Source organism: Lissotriton vulgaris, chromosome 5 (genome assembly GCF_964263255.1).
Source record: "Lissotriton vulgaris chromosome 5, aLisVul1.2, whole genome shotgun sequence".
In the NCBI taxonomy this organism is placed as follows: Eukaryota; Metazoa; Chordata; class Amphibia; order Caudata; family Salamandridae; genus Lissotriton; species Lissotriton vulgaris.
In genome coordinates this window covers 417983093-418000949 of record NC_141693.1, presented here as the reverse complement: position 1 = coordinate 418000949, position 17857 = coordinate 417983093, and the positions used below count along the sequence as shown (strand labels likewise).

The 17857-nt window shown below is 42.3% G+C and overlaps 1 protein-coding gene across 1 annotated transcript in view; it reads left to right on the top strand.

Annotated features, from left to right (window-relative positions):
- Positions 1–17857, top strand: part of FRMPD2 (FERM and PDZ domain containing 2) — a 603077-nt gene that overhangs the window by 301360 nt on the left and 283860 nt on the right. The window contains exons 25-26 of the mRNA XM_086921788.1: positions 3955–4102; positions 6807–7024. Coding sequence (XP_086777914.1) covers positions 3955–4102; positions 6807–7024 — 366 coding nt within the window. The remainder of the gene's footprint in view (positions 1–3954; positions 4103–6806; positions 7025–17857) is intronic.

Genomic DNA, 17857 nt, shown 5'->3' with positions numbered 1-17857 from the left:
TCATCAAATGGGGTCTGATTAAAGAATACTTTGGGGAGGTGTTGAAGGAAAACATCTTGCAGTAATTCCTGATTAACAGTGCTACAGTTGAATCTCCTTCAGTGCTATGGAAGGGCTCAAGCCAATGATATCAGGTAGCACATTAAGCTTTATCTCAGTTTAAGTGGGCCAATACAATGAAGCTGATCTGATTTGAAACAGTTGTTGTAGAATTAGAGAATAGAATCTGTTCCAAAACATCAAATACTAACACCGACAAGTTGAACCAAATGAACCTGAGAGACGAAAAAAAAAGCCTCTTATAGGAGTCAAAATAATCTGCCTTGCATCTCAGAATAAATGATGCAAACTGGGGGTCAAAACTGCCATGTTACTACACCGGTTGAAGAGGAGGAATGTATGCATGTGTGTGGGATCCTGGTTGAGGACAGAGAGTTTATAATTGAATCAGTGGTGATAGCCTGAGAGTTATCGGAGACTGTAAGAATATAGGGAAATCATTTACAAAATGAGAAGTCTGACGTCAGAACAACATTTCCTATAACTAGACTTTCTGGAACAAAATGCCATGCCGTTTGTCAGAACACTGTTGGTAGAGGAGATTTCCAAAGCCCAGAGCCAAATCCCCACAGTTAAAATTCAAGGCCCAGATATGTTCCTAGAGGACATTTATGAGCACTTGTTATGATTGCTTACCCAAGCCTTGCTCCAGTGGCTGAATTCCTCACTGAAGGAAAAGGAACTCCAGTTAAACACATATGAAGTGTTTATGACTATGCCTCTAAACCTGGGAAGCATGGCAAATGGGTGCGACTTCTGCAGACCCATCTTGCTTATTAACTCAGATGCCAAACTCATAGCTAAAATGGCACCATGATGCACTTTATCGTGAATACGGTTACTAGATGAGTGGAATAATTTTTTCCTTTTGCATTTATAAAGATTTAATGATATATAATTTAATGTGAAATTGTCTTTTAACATACCTTGTAGTAAATTTTAAAGTGTTACATTTTATGGTTGTAAAAAACCAAATAAAGATTTCTTTCATAGCTAAAATGCTGGAATTAGATTTAGTTAGAATGGTCACCCAACAAGAGTGCTCACTTTCACCTCTCCTTTTCAAACTGCCTGTTCGGCCACAGGCAGAAATAAAATCAGAGATGATATGTAATGGGATTTATATGAAACACAAAGTCAATGTGTCCTCCTATACTGATGATCTTCTCCTTGGTCTAAGTCGCCCCCCCCCACACTCAGCCCAAGGGTAGAGCAGATCCTAAATATATTCAACTTGTTCTGAGACCTTCAGGTCAACTGTGCCAAATCCAGAATCTTTGTGTGTCAACGAACAGTAGACGTGACAAAATGGACCACTCACTCTTCTTGGAGAGTATTTCATGGTAACTTCAGATACCTCGGCATCCACATTCCAAAAGGACCACACCTAAGTTTGAGTGGATACATTCCTTCCCATACCTGGAGGGTGAATAGAGACCTACTACCCTGAAAGCCCTTATGTCTTTCTTTAGTGAGTAGAGTTTCTCTAATGAAAATGTAAGTCTTGACAAAAGCCTTGTACATTATGTAGGAGTTTCTTTTTAAGATTCCACACTTTCCTTAAAAGCATCGCCTCCCTTCTGGGTAGGATATTAATAGGGACATAAAACACAAAGGTTGTCAAATCCTAGGTTTCAAAGTTACCAGAGTATAGAGGTCAGGAATGATGAACTTGCCGAACTCTTTCCAGAAACGTAGTCAAGTCTGGCAAATGGAGTTTGGAGCCATATAGGTCATGACTAACACTATGCCCACTTTGCCCCCAAGGATATTGCCACATCAGCTAGATATTCACACCTTCAAGTTAAACACTTATACTAGGAAATGAATTAAGAACATGTACAGATACTCCTCTACCTGTGGCATATGTCACATAGAAGAGGATCACTTTCTTTAAACGGTCTGGGATTATAGGAGACTTTACCGTATTTTGGGTGGTGGTGGAAAAAGCACCTGCTGAGGTTTTAGATCATCATATGACTCGCATTCTTCACACTGCTTTTGTTAAATATCCGAGAAGATTTGTGTCACAGTAGGTAGAAGAGATCTGATTTTGGGGTAGTAGTAGTCCTAGCAAAAGGAGACAAGAAGAACTTCCCACCCTGGCCAAATGGATAGGTGACCTAGATACAGGAAATGTATTTGAAAAGCCTGCTTGCGAGGCATGTGAGTGACCCAAAAAACACTACAGGGTTTGAGACAAATGGCTGCAATATTGGGGCCAATCTGTGATGGACATCCCTAATGATTACACTGTCAGTATCTCACAGTCTGCATGTAAACTTGTCAGCTTTGTAAGTGCTTTATACTTTTGTTTTTGTTGTCTGCTCGAAATTGTTAGTGCCAACAGAATGTTTCATAAAAAAGGAAAGCAAAAACTTGAAGCTTAGCTAACTGTAATGTGGTCTCATTCTAACCAGCACAATTGTACATCAGGTGTGCACCTTGGCTTTATTATCTCTTCCTTTGCTTCTGGTTTCCCATCAAGTCCCTCTAGCTAGTCGAATGTGATGGACCAGCCTACAATAAACAGGTTAAAGATTTGCACAGGGGAAAATATGTCAAAGTCATTTTTGCGGTTTCCCAATTTAGAAAAGACTAAGGTTGGCAGACAGAGTTTACCCCTTTTGGGGTGATGGAGGACAGTACCTTAACCCTCCCACAGGACCTCCGCCAGCCAACTTTACAGTTGTCTGATGTCCCTGTGAAGAACTCTCTACATTGACAAATACTTCCATCATGGTGGAGTACAGTCAACCACAACGGGTGGCTGTCATACTAAAGCAAACCAAGGTGGGACTTTGTCTTTGAAAAATAAAAAAACGAATTATCATTTAGTTTTTTCCCTGTCTGTAACTGCTAGGTTTTTCCTGACAATGGTGGTGAAGAACATTGTGCCCCAATATTCCATTTTGAACTCTATATTGTCCATCCTTCTGATTGCTGTGTTCCTTTGGGTCTTAGCTGCCATCCTTCCTCCTACTTAGGCCCTGACTAGGGGCTGCATGGTACTGGTGGTGTGCAAACTCTGCACATGTAGTTACTGTTATCCTGTGTTAACACTCCAACAGTATAGTTAAAACCCTCTGGTGGGTAATAACTGTGCAGACACACACGGTATTGCACACAATATTCCCAAATCCAAAAGGTTTGGTGCAAACATACTCCATGTGCCCTGAGCAGGTGGCAAATGTGTGCACGGTCTTCTCTGTGGGATGGGGGTGTGAGAATAGCGCTGAGAGCGTAGGGGAGTAGGGGAAGGAAAGGGAAGAGTAGTTACAGCGGGTGGAAACATCGCATGATCCCTCCTTGCCAGACAAAAAGGCCGATGGGGTCTTCTGACACCTGGCGCTGTTGACGTTAATTTCAAGCCAATAAAATCAAGTCCAGTGTTCCCACACTTAGAAAAACCGGACACAGGAACACCAGGCAAGTTGTGATCGGTCAGAGTGGAATTCCACTATAGAATTTCACACTTCCCAAATCATACTCATGGTCTTACTAGTACATGAACATTATGTGGACCTGGAGAGATTCCTGTCTGAGAGTGCACCTCAGTCGACCTTGGACCACCTTTTTGGATGTCGTGATATTGCTGCTTCATATCTCATAGCAGATTGATTAGTCAGGGTGATTTTGTCCTCTTGTGAGACAGATCTGTGAATGCCTTTTTCAAAGGCTGTATAATATGTGAAATCATTCTTCTGGAGTTCATGGGGTATTTAGAAATATTCACCTTTATTTAAAAGTCCGTGGGATTGTTCTCATATCATGAATAGTGTCTGTGTACTTATTCTCCAATAGTGTAGGATGTCCCTTGACTCATAGTTGAAAGCTACCTTCTTTATGCTGCTTGGAGAGTCTACACACTGTGATTTTCCCATGGTATTTCAGGTAGTGAAGCTAGTCCTGGAGCGGAGAGAAGACTATGGAGTATCCAACAGCAGTCCAGCTGCTGATGCCAAGGTGGAGAACTCTGCTGCACTATCTGTAGGAACTATCCCTCCTGGCACTTCCGCGTGCCTCCCATTTGTTACAAAGGGTAAGCCCGGTGCTCCAGCTTGTGAGCAGATTTGAAGTAAGTCTGACACCTCGAGGTGCTCGAAGATATTCTTTCAGTTCTCTCAGAGTCATGTACGTACTACTCAGTTTCTCTATCACTAGCTTCTGTATTTACTGTCCCGATAGCCACCTCCCACACCAATGTGCTTTCCCAATGCCTTTGAGATTGATGGAAGAATTTATAACCCCCCCTAATACCTTCAAACGAGCCACATCATCTCCAACTTACTCATAACTTCACATCATTCCTGTAGCTATCACATTCACGTCATCAACACATTCCTAGCCAGTCCCGGGTAGAGGATTTCCCCCCTTTCTGTCCTCATCATATTCATATGTTTAACCATTCCTAAGCTCATCCCATTTGCATCTTCCCACCACACAACTTCACTGATATACGTATAGATATTATTCTCCTGCAAGTCATACGTTATCCTCGCTCACCATGTTCCTATTCTCACCCCAGTAATATAACCCCCATTTATTACATCCTCACCACATGATGCCCTCATCATGTCTCTATTTGCCCTTCTTTCATCTTGTGCATATCCTGATCATATTAATCTTGTCATTTGCAATGGTATAGTGTCCCTGACTCTAACACTTTTGTCCCAATGAATCATGTGGCATATGTACTATAAATGGGCAGAGCCCATTTTGGTGTTATGACAAAATTGGTAACGGTGAGCTCCGTCAGTTTCAAAATGCAGGGATGCGCCGTAGTTACACCCCTGCATTTTGCCTAGTGCCAAGGAAGCAGCCTAGCGCATGCGCAGGCACCCTTGTGCCATGTTGTAAGGGTGCCTGCACTGCAGGGGGGATTGTTTATGTACAGGTAGGGATGCCTTCCTGCACATAAACAATCTTTACAGGCGATTTTCTGTTTCTATGTGTGCCGGTCATCAGTGATTTCAGTGATGAATCAGTTTTTACTGAGGGGCAAATATGGTTCTGAGGTGAGCTATATTTCTCACAAGAATATAAATATTAGGCACACTAATACTTATCACGACAGGGTAAATGTTTTGTGAAAGGCTCTTCTCATAAGGGGAATGGTTTTACAGGTATGACACCTCACAGGAAATTATGAGTCAACTGCAGTGGGGTCCTCTTTCAGACAGGTGTCAACAGCAATGTGGTGTTTCAGAGGAATTTCCGCAGTATCACAGCAAGGCATAAGGCACATGCATTTTGTGTAAATTAATAGTTGCTTTTGTTTGTTACACTTAGAATACTTTAGTTGTGAGGCCACCTTGTTTTCCTCTTGCATTGAGCCAAGTAGCAAGGTGAAAGGTGTTGTGCTAAAGGTGGTGAATATTGTAAGTAGCAAGAAGGGCATTCTAGCAAAGATCCAGATATATAGCTTTGCACGAGCAAGGCAATGAAACTAATAATCAGGTTCACCCTCTATCCTAATGGGTGCAGCAAATGCAATACTTGTCCAAGAAGCACCATGCACATACTGAGTAAGTTAACCCAGGTTTTTTAAGACCTATCAGTAATTGAACCAGGCTAGAGACTGGTGTTTTGAGATCAGGATGGTACATACTATTTTTCCATGAATATATCATCCATAGCCTATCAGAGAGAAGCCCAGTGTATAAGTCTCATAGCACCTCTTCGCACAATAGATAAGAAAATATCTAAATTGACCGGGTTTCCCCATTATCTGTTTTTGAAGCATTTTCTGCATTTGATGTACAATAGACATTGAGAAGTTATGTCCTGTTCAGTAATGTGAAGAACTCAGCCAAGTCTTAGTATAGAACCAACTTGATTATTGTATGGGATAAATTGTTTGGATGAAGTGACTTCTCTTCTTACACCACAGACTATAGAGATCAGAATTCACCACAGAAAAATCAGGCCTCTTATCCCAGAAAGGTGATATTCATTAAAAGGGTGATTGCATGCCTAGTCTGAACTGCTAACACAGCAATGAGGACATTAAAGGTTACTGCTCTTTTGGAATCAGCACGTGTCTGTCTGCTAGAGCGGTCCTAGAAACCAAAATCGTCCTTTACAAAAATGTTCACACCAGCCCTACACTGGTCATGTCCATAAGAAGATTGGGGACTTGGGGGCTTTCACATTTGAGTCAGTGCGGCCTTTTCATCTCTGAAAACAGCCCCCTATCATGCAGCCCTCTGGGACAGCAGCAGAATGGCTAGTCCGGTCTTGGGTCCTGCTCACTGTATCCACTTGCTATCACATGTCTATCCACATGACTGAAGACCTACCTCTGAGGGGCTTGCATACCCTGTTAAGCTAACCCCTGCCACATTGTCATAACTGACCACAAATTTATTAACTAACCCACATATGGTCCTTTCTAACTTTCTTCATCACTTTTACCCAGACTTACTATCCATTGTCTGTGATCAGTCTATACGTCTTATCTCTCCTTAAGGTGTCACTCATCCCCATGTTGTCTCTCTACCCTATGGTTCCCCTGAGTTTGTTCTTGTTTTTCTCTGGTGTTTCCGTGGCTTCATGTCATGTATCAGTTAAAGTTTAAATGCTCATTTATTCATTAAGATGAAACGAATAATATTGATTTATTTCAATAAACAATTTTTAATTATTTGCAAAATGTCCATAATGAATGTAACAAAAAGACTAAAAGTTTGATAAAGAGACTTACTCGCCATATTTGTCTTAAATAAATTATTTCTTCTGAGCAGAGAATACATTTGAAGTGATGTTGAGAAGGAACTGTGGTGGTCTTGGCTTCAGCTTCATACAAACAGGAGTGGACACCCCTACTGCCCCTGGAGGAGGAGACATAGTGAGGATCAAGAGGCTTTTCCCAGGGCAACCGGCGGAGGAGAGTGGCTGCATAGAGACTGGTGATGTCCTTTTGGCTGTAAATGGAAAACCCATCAAAGGACTAAAGTATCAGGTAACCAGATCCTAAAAATTACATATGCACCTCCTCAGCATGTCCTAAACAAAGAACATTATAAGCATTTATCTTTGTTTCACTGCCACGTCTGTATTTTGTTCCCATGTTTTCTGGCATCCCTGTCTCATCTGGGTGGCTATTCATTTAATGACAGTATGAAAACAAATGGATTAGTAGCCCTTAAAAGGTCATTAAGAGCAGTTGAAATCCTAAAGGGGATTAGGAAATCCAAGCTGATGGCTTTATCCCTCCAAGTCACATGGGTTTCTTAAAGGCAATAAATATCTGCTTTAAAAATGGTCAGGTCCTCTTGAATCCTTCTCTTTTTACCTATACAGTTTAACCCACAGATATTTACAGAAACAATAGGCAACATAGCCTTCCTCCTGATATTGCTCACCGCCTACATGTTCAATCTTCCAGGCACGCTTACCCATATGGGACCTGCGACCAAGCCATATTTTAAACACATCTATCTTGGCATTTGCATCTTGCCATATTGTGTTTTTTTAGCTTTCCAATTCATGTAAATAATTTCTGTTTTTCCAATCCCTTAAAAGCCTGTTCCACCCATTCCCCCAGCACCACCAACCAAGACCACCCCCCACCCCATTCTGTCCCCATCCATTAGAGACAACCAGAACACCAGGGTCTGTGTGAAGGCAACTGAAAAAATAGGGCAGCTGACCCCCACCCCAACAACGCCCCCCCCCCACCCCCCACCAGAGAGAAAAAGAAAAACAAAGAGTAAAAATGCCCTGGAAACAGAAACTCATGTTACATGATGTCAAACCCTTGTATCGCCCACTTAACTAATATTGCCCCAGAGCCTACTTCACTCCTCCCCCCCACTTTTTCCCCCCAAGAGGTACACAACATACATTGAAGCAGTACCTGGAGTGAGCTGGGGTATTATTCAGACTAAGACATAGGATTATCTAGCAGCCTTGTCTGCCATCAATTTGCCCAAATATTCTCATACTTGAACTTCTGAGGAAAAAACCTGATAGTACCCTCAGCCAGAGTTTTCAGCCTAGTAAGCCAATAAGTAGACTTCGAACCCTGAATCCTGAAAAGTTGTAATCCACTGTCATATGACAAAAATCTGGGCGAACAACAAAAGAGGATTCCCTGTAGTTTCTTCTAGCCTCAGGCCATGCTTCTGCAAATATAGCTTGCCTCAGCAAAACATTTTTAAAAAAAAACAAGTATTGCCCTAGGTTTGTTCTGTTCTCCATTGTTCTTGCCCTTGCCCTACTTATGTTGGGTAATAGGGAATCCTTGTACCCTCTGTACTTTTAGGTCCCAATTCCATCCTGACAGTTTGGGAAATGCATTTTTCAGAAGGTTCAGAATAAAAGTTCTTATATTGTCTCCCTCTAGCCCTTCCTCAATCCCAAGGAAGCAGAGATTATTTTATCTATGACGATTTTCAAAGTCTTTAATCTTCCACATCACGTCCGATAGTTGGGCATCCTAAGTCTTGACCTTAATTATGTCTGCTTCAACAACCAAAGCACTCTCCTCTAAGCAGTTCAGCTTTTCTCCGATCTCAATTTCAGGAGTTGCCAACTTTTCTAATACACCCTCTATCTTTTTTGATGCTTGTTTTGTTTTTTCACCATCTGCCAGGGTCTCGGCACGATGCTCTTTAATTGAATACAAAATCTGTCCCAAGGAAGGACTCAGGGACTCTTCTCTCATGCCTTGTTGGCCTAAGGTCTGTAGTTTTGCAGGGTCCTTCGCCTCTCCCATGATCCTAGTATGTGTATAGTCCCATTTTAGAGTTTGTGCCTGACAAGGTTTGCAGCTGCTCTTGCAAGGATCTGAGGGGCCTCTAGGCCCTTCACAGAATTTACGGCAATTGTGTGCTGTCTCTGGCGCTTCCTGAATGCTTGAGTCCGATAAAGAGGTGCTGAGCCCATCATTACTTAGGTTGGATTTAGAGGGATCTGAGCCCGAGCCACCTGTCACCTGTCAGGGAGAAAAATGTGTTGGCCCCTTCCAAAGCTTTATTCTGTGAACCACCATCTCCATGTTTGGCTAATCCTTGTGGCATTTTCTCACCCCTTGCCCGATAGGTGTGGACACTCATACCGGAGTCTGAAGCTTCCGTTGTTATCCTCTGCATCTGTTTTTGAGGGAGCAGCTCATCTCTGATACAATTATCTTCCAGGCCGGGCACTAAAGATAGCCTTTGTTCTTCGTGCACAGCCAGGGTGCCCTGGAGGGTCTGAGAAACCGAGTCAGACATTGCACTTTTTAAGTGAAAAAATTCCATGATGGCCAGTTGTGGGATGGCATGTGGAACACATGCATTACCTGGCTCTGACCCTGCTATAGGCGAGGGCTTACTAAAATCACATACTGAATGGTCTGTCGGATTTCTCTTTCATGCCGCCCCAAACTAGTATCAGACCGATGTTTACCAGGTCGCGAGTCACTAGGCTTACCTGCACTGTTACCTGACTCCTCTTGGGTCGGTTCTTGTCTCTGTCCTCTGGCTGCTAGTGCTGCTGTCCCTGTTGAGCCGAACACACAGTCCCCCTTCTCACAGAGATTTTTGGGGGACTTAGGAGCCATGACGATCACTGAAAGCACCCAGGTAGCACCAGTGTACAAATCTTTTGTTTAATCTTTATATGTCCCCAGTGACCTCGCTTGTTGAGGCCTATGTCTTCACTTTGTTTCTGTATGCAGATGACACTCAGATTATTGATTAGATATCCAGTGAGGAGCACACTTCTGCTGTTCAATTGCATGAGTGTTTCACTAAGGTGAATTATTGGAAGAGTTCTAACCAGATTGAACGTGGGGGGTTGTACTGTACACCCCTCTACTCCTTCACTCTTTTGGATTTGCTGGTTTAGCCAGATGTACTGGGGCTTATGCCTCATTTGGTTTCTTATATAAGAAACTTGTATATTAGAGTAGACAGTTCACTGCCTTTGTCAGATCAAATACACTGCATATTTAAAATTACATTCTGGACTTGTTTACCTTGCCCCACGAGTTATAGAGTCTGAAAGATGTTATATCTTCTTTGTTGGACTATGGCGAATCCATATACCTTGAACTTCCTGCTTAGCTGAGACAGAGATTCAGAATTAAGCTGGTACGATCAGCCTTAAACTCTGAGGGCGCGTTTCTGTTCCTTTATCTTGTGTTCATTGATTACAAGTGAAGCAACTGATGTTATCTAAGCCCTTGTGTTGGCTTGTTAAAGCATTTTGCCTTCAGTTTCTCCTTCGTGCTCTAGATTTCATTGGTATGGTCACAGCAGCCCATGAGATCTGCGAACCATAAACTGTTAAGGGTACCAAAATACAATGGACATTAGACCATTGGTGGCAGAGCCTTTTCTGTAGCCCCTGATAAACATAGGAATTCTCTGCCACTGCAGCTGCAATCTGAACCAAGTCTTCTGAAATTTCAGAAAGTGCTGAAAACTTGTCAGTTTTCCAAGTTACCCAGAAGTGCTTTCTTACTAAATAGCTTTTCAACCTTTAACTTTATTATTACCATTAACTTTAACATTTTTAATTGTTCTCTCTCTTTTTTTTAGTAATCATTCACAAATAAGGCATTTTTAGGAGGAATAGGCTCAGAGAACATTCTGAAGGAGAGGGGATTCTTATTGTCTCGAGGGTTCCAACAATCTCTTAATATCCTGAGAGCCAGCCTCCTTTGAAGCCAGAGGATTTTAAATTACCTGCCATGGTTGTACATATTTCATACTCATTGGACTTTAGAAGATGTTATCTAAAGATTATTTTTAAACCAATCTTCCCAAGCTGACCATATTCCTGCTCTACTTTTAGATAGATAGCTATGGCCTAGGCTGTTTACTCTATTTATCGATCTAACCCAATCCAGATAACCCGGTGGTGAGAGAGACATTCATTTCAAACAAATTTCTCTTCTTGCCAATAATATTAAAACAAATAACAATTACGCATGCATTTGTATACATTTTATCTGTGACCCTTCAACTAATAAAACCCTCAAAATAATCAAAACCCGGCTTACCTCAATCCCCATTCCTAAAATTTCAGAGATAACCTTACCAACTTCTTGCCAGAAGACCTGGATCCGAGGACAATGCAGTAACATATTTACATCATCTGCTTTCCCCATGGAGCACTTTAAGCAAGCTTTATCCCCGCCTCCCAAACTTGATAGTCTTTTCTGGGTGCAGTACGCCCGGTGAGCTGTAAAGAGATGATTTCTTTTGAGAGGAGCAGCTTTTATTACCGACCATAAAGTGAGCATCGATAATTAACAAAGAATGGAGTACGAAGTTCCTTGGTGTAGTGAATGATCACACCAAAAATGTCATACTTAGTCAGGTAAGACAAATAAGTTACAGGAAGTGAAGGAGGGGGAATCCTACTTTCGGAACTAGGGCTCTCACACACCCAGCAAGCTAGGTGTCATGCTTCATCATTTGAGCCTGCTCCTCGTGGGAACGGCACTGCAATGTCCGACGGGCACCCTTAAAGGGGCTCTTTATTGGAGATCTTCTGTTCCTTGCCGTAAGGGTGAATGCAGGTGTGTGGAGCCTAGTTACGTGTGTTAAGGTGTTCTAAAATAGGTGAGGGTGTCCTCTAATGCTGCTGCTTTATTCTGTGAGGAACCCTGCCTTAGTAAAATGAGATGGGAGGGGTACCTAGAATTGTTCTTAATGAGACAATTTGCGTACTCTACTCCCTAAAGGTTAACATGTTTCTCGCCCTATAATTGTCAGTAAATGATCAAAAGGCGATTCTTCAGGACCGTACAAAATTTAATAATAAAGAAAGAAAGAAAAAACCATCTACAAGTGAGTGGTAAGGTGCTGTGCTACCTGCCACCGGCTGTACCCTAGGACCTCTAGGGGGATCTGGCATCCTGTAATTAAAAAGAAGAAGAGAACACACAGTATTTCTTAAATAACACATTTGGCCATGGAGGGGTGTTCATAGTACCTGGTTTAAAGGTATAACCTGTGTCCCATAAAGCACATCATAATTATTGATGACACCAAAGAAAACCCAGCGTGACTTGTTTAAAAAGGACGTCATTTAAAACAGTTGGTGACAGCACCTAAAAGGTGAGTGTAGTGAGACTCACCTAATCGAGTTTAGAATTATGCCTCATCAGGTGCAGCGGATTTAAACACCCAAAGTTGGTGTCTCTGCTAAACGTAGAAAGGATACATACACACAGAAGTAAGCAATGGTTCCTGAAGTTTGAATATAGTTTCAATCTGGAATGCGCACTGGTGGAGACATATACATGTCAGCGTCATCGTTATTGCAACAGTAACTCGGGTATGGAGTGCGTCAGACCGTCGATCGGTTTGCACACATGCTTGCCTTTACCCAAGTGCCGCGTGTCTCGAGGGTAACAGAGGTGTTATGAACCGGAAAAAACTCACTGTCGGTAAACTTAGCCCACTGAGGAATACCGTCAAATACACCACAGAGACCACTATAGATTAAGGCTGGCAGTTGAGGCGGTAATACACAAGGGGGCCTCAGGGTGTAAGAGTTGACAGCAGGGCTAGCCGCTTCCATCCGAGCCATTGACACAACACTGAGACTGAGTTCTCTGCAAGTCACTCACGAGTGAAGTCCATGTTGTGTTCCTGGTTCTGGCACGCCCATGACGCCATGAGCGTGCAACGTTGAGTCATGTGACTTACTATATTAAAGAGGGGCCCCGCACGCACGTACGCAGTCAGGCGCGCAGACGGAGAGCCAAGAAGTTATTCCCAGTGTCCGTCTCTGTTATTTCTAGGGCCACGTGTTAGGCCTAGCAGACCCTAGATGCCCTGGAGTGTAGGCCCCAAGTTGAAACCCCTAAGGCTGCCACTACCCACTTCAACAACACAACAGTCCAGTGAAGTATATCTAACATGCTGTTACCTGTTGCATATTGGGAACAACCTACCCCGATCCCCACCTTCCAGGAAGGTGCTGAGGCCTCGTCCAGCGAGGCTTTAAGTATCCTCCATGGCGGGCATCGGTTTGCGGGTTTGTATCGGAGCGGGGAGTGTGGTGTGTGTGGTTTCACGATCAGGTGATGCTTGAGTTCGTGCGTGTGGTCATGTGACCCGTGATAATATCGGCCATCTTGGAGTGTAGTGGGAGTGGAGGAAATGACCTAGGTATTATTATTATTATTATTATTATTATTTTTTCATGTATTTGTTTGAACCTATAGTCCTACACTTCCAAAATATCTTCCCAAGGAGCAGTTATTAAGGAGTGTCAGTACTCATTTGATGTGGTGATAGTGTTTGGCCTAATATAATATAGCAGCCGGTTGCTGTTCATGTTTTCTTTTAGGCAATTGGTCTTATTGTAAAGGGACATAAGCAGCAATTGGCAAAATCAGTATTTCGTAGTGATAACCGCCTTATCATGACCCAGACTCATACGGAGAAAATGAGTATCTATTTTATTTATTCAGGGAAACCCAGGGAATGTCATTGTTGAGGCCAAAATGTGCTGTGTTAAGACGATGCACCCACCTTTGTTCTAGCCTAAACAAGAATATCTGTGTGATGTTTGGGTGTGCTTCTGGGATTACCCACTTTAAACTTTCTGGGGGATGTCTGTTCTCCAAATAGTGTGTGTAGAGTCTGGTGTTAGTTTTGAGACAACGGATATTGCTCTTACGCTCTGTTATTCTTGTTTTGGCTGTTCTCATGGTCATCCCAACATAATGTTTGTCACATGGGCATGTCAATAGATAAATACAACGGCTGGTATTACAATTAGGTGTCGCATCATTCTCCATGAGAAGTTGTCAGTGAGTTTAATGTCTTTTGTTGGTCTTGTTTGGGGACAAAACGCACAAGATCCACAGGAGTAGTGCCCTGTAACTGGAGGGAGGTCCCATACGCGTCTCTGCGCGGCGACCAGTCTAGTATTGGGTCTAGTATGTATTAGCAAATCCTTTAGGTTGTTTGTCCTCTTGAAAGCAAACCTAGGGCTCTGTATATCCCGGTCCCCTGTGTTCAAAATGCCCAAGTGCTTGTTCACTGCTTTTTTTATCATTTGTGAACGTGGTATAAAAGTGTTCACACAGGTTAGTGTATTGTTGGGGACTTTTTCTTTAATTTCGAGGAGGCCCTCACGGTGATTGGTGCGGGCCAGTTTCATACATGTTTTGACGTTGTGTTTGGGGTACTGACGATTCTCCAAATTACTCAACCGTATGGCTGCCTCCACCTAGTAGTCCTGTGTTTGACTACAGTTTCTCCGGATGTGGAGAAACTGGCTAATGGTAGGTTGTCTTTTAAGGATCTTGGATGGTAAATACTGTAAAGTAGTAAACTGTTGGTGTCGGTAGGTTTCTTATAGAGGGTTGGGTCCAGTTTACCATTCTGTAGTCTGAAGGTCAGATCTAGGAATGGACTTTGGGAGTCAGAGATAGTGTGGGTGAATTTAAAAAAGTGTTTTTTGTTGTTGATCCACTCACAAAACTGAATGAAATTCGCCATGTCCCCTTTCCAAAAGATGAGTATGTCATCTTTATATCTCTTCCATAGTTTCAGGTTATTCGAAAATGGGTTGCTGGCATGTTGTATCACTTCCTGTTCGAAGGTGGCCATGTACAAACATGCCACGCTGGGAGCGAAAGTGCTCCCTTTCAAAGTGCCCTGAGACTGGTGGAAGAGTTGGCCATTGAATTCAAAAAAGTTTTCGGTCAAAGCAAAAGTTGCACATTGCATGATAAAAGAGATAGGTGTCGGTGATGTCCACTTGGTGCTTCTTAAAGCGACCTCAATTGCCATCAATGACTCTCTTTGTGGGATGTTTGTGTAGAGTTGTTTTACGTCAAGGGTTAACAGTAGGTCAACGTCAGTGATTGTTTCCAAACCGTCAATAATGCGTAGGACTTCAGTCGTATCCTTTACATATGATGGGGTTTGTTTTACCAGTGGTTGCAGAAATACGTCACAGAACTGCAAGAGGGTTTCTAGGAGAGACCCTATCCCTGAAACTATTGGCCTCCTGGGGACTTGGGTGTATTTTCGGGAGGGTATAGAAGTATGGGACTTTGGGTTATTTTGTGATTAGAAAATCTGCCTCTCTTTTGTTTATCCATCCATTCACCTCGGCCTCATAGACCATAGTAGTTATCTCAGTCATCAAGCATGTTGTAGGATCAACTGATAAAGGGGTGTAAAAATGTTTGTCTTGAATTTGACGTAGACATTCTGTATTGTAATCTTTGGTGGATTGAATAACAATGGCTCCCCCTTTATCGGCTTGTTTTATGGTTATCTCCCTGTGCTCTGTAAGCGTTCTAATGGCTGTGCGTTCCTGATTGGACAAGTTCTGGAAGGAAGTGTGGGTAATATATTTTTCCAGTTCCTTAAGTACCGCTTTTTCAAAGGTTAATACCTCTGTCGGGATCATGTTAGCAGTAGGGGTAAAGATGGAAGGGTTACGCAAACTCGAGTCATTAAAGTCTGATTCAGGGCTATCCTGGAAGCATGCTTTGAGGCGAACTTTCCTGAAAAAGTTATGAAGCTCGCATTGTTCTTGGAACTTGCCTGTCTTTCGGGTGGGTACAAACCCTAAGCCTTTTTCCAGAACTTTGTTTTCTATGGCTGTCAGTGGTCTTTCAGATAAGTTAACCATTAGGCTTTCTTGCCTCTCGTTTTGCTCCGTGTATCCATCCCTTTCGGTTGGTCCTCCTGCCACTGTACTTGCTTCTGCCCTCCTTATACTTGCCATACTTGCCATAAATGTGTTAAATTTGTCATCAGCAGGTCCCACCTCCAGATCTCCGGCTGGCACTGAAGTCGCGTCCTCACCCTTTACCAACATCCAATACCATTTGGAAACTCATTTATGCTGAAAAGTCCCCCCCTGCAGTTTGTCTTCCCATTCTTCATTTCCTTCACCATCTGTACCTAAGCCTTGTGCCTCCCTCTGATTTGGCTATTCGAATTTTCTTCCAAGCGATCCTCGCTCCCTTACAAGACCAAATAAAACTTCTGATTTCTCCTAGTAGTTGTTTATAGGTTGTACATTAAATGATTAAGGGATTGTATGAAAAATAAAGGTAAATTTCAGTACGATTAACATTTTCACCAAATTGGATCTACATAACAGTGAGTGGGGAAGATAAACCCAGGACCTTAACAGAGCTCTAGTGTCACTCATTTTTTTGTCAAAATGAAACTAGGCCATTTTAGACCGGTCCTGTATGACCTGTATCCCAAGATATCTTATTTCTTGTTTTATTGTTTAGTTGTGAGTTTCAAGACATGATCTCGTTTTTTTTGTTGGTTGATTTGATAGCCATAAACTTTCCCAGAGTCGATTAATATGTGCCCTAACGCTGGGAAGGAGCCCATAAAGTCCCTTGTAAAAACAATCAAATCATCGGCATATAATGCCCCTTTTTTCTCCCACCCATTTCACTCAAATGGCAGGATTTCCTAATTTGCCCTAATTTTATCCATATACAGGTCGAAGAGCAAAGGATATAGGGGGCACCCCTGTCTTGTTCCTCGCTCTAGCTCAATTGACTTTGTCAGATTCCCATCAGCAAGTATCCTAGCTGTTGGATTCCTATATATCGCTCTGATAGCTTTAGCAAATTTCTCTCCCAGACTAAATTTATGAATAATTCGAAGTTAAAAAGGGCCAGCTTACTCTATCGAAGGCCTTTGCGGCATCAAATGTAAAGGTAGTATATTCAGTGCAGCCAATTTGATTGTGCCAATCAAATCATGAGTTAGGTCATGCAGCTGTCAGCCTTTAATAAAGCCCTTCTGATCTTCTTGAACCAGGATTCCCATTAACCGCTCTAACCTCTTTGTTAAGATTTGCATATAGATTTTATAATCGCAATTTAGTAATGAAATCGGTCTATGTGAATTGCAATTTTTAGGGTCTTTATTTGGTATCAAAATTAAGCTGATGGCCGCTTCACCCCAAGACTTCAGGCACTGGTGGCCCTCAGAGAAAATTCCGCTTATCAGCTCAGCTAAAACAGGCATGAGTTCATTAAACAGGATTTTATAAAAACCCGTTGGGTATACCATCCAGCACAGTAGCGCTACCTCTCTTCAGCTTATTAATTGGCGCCTTAACTTCCTCTAGAGTGATTTCTTGATTAAGAGTCTGTGTTAGATTATCATTGAGCAAGGGCAGACGAATTCCCTTAAGATAGGGCATTAGTTGAGTCTCGGAGACTGAAAGGCTATCTGTGTAAAACTCTTGAAAGAAACCCCTAAAAGCTTGTTCTATTTCTGAATTCTTTGTACAGTGCAACCTGGTTTCTCTAAATGCTATCTCTTTAATTGCTTTTTTTGTACATTCAATTCTGGACTTCCCGACAAGAAGCTTCCCACATATTCATAATGGGGTAATCTACTAGTCTCCCCTTTTTACTGTACTATACCATGTAGATAGTCTGCTAAAGCCTGTCTTGCACATTTAAGTTTGTTATCTTCCTTGCCCTGGTCCCAGTCATCTTGTTGTTGCGAGTCTCTCTCTCTCAAAGCCCTTACAATATTATCTTCAAGATTTTTTATCTCGTACCTTGTCTCCTTATGTTTTTTTGCTGCAAGACTTATTACCATACCCCTAATATTACACTTTTCGGAGATGAAGTATTATTTAGTTCGAAAAATTCCAATGTATCTCTTTTCAGCTGAGTTTTTACTGTGGAATCCAATAATAAGATTCTATCAAATGTCCACCTACTATAGGCAGGACTATTTTCTAACTGTAACTCTAAGTGAACTCCTGAGTGATCCGGGAGATGCTCTTGGATATGTTCCATCCCCCTAACTCTACTTACCAGTCGATTATCTAG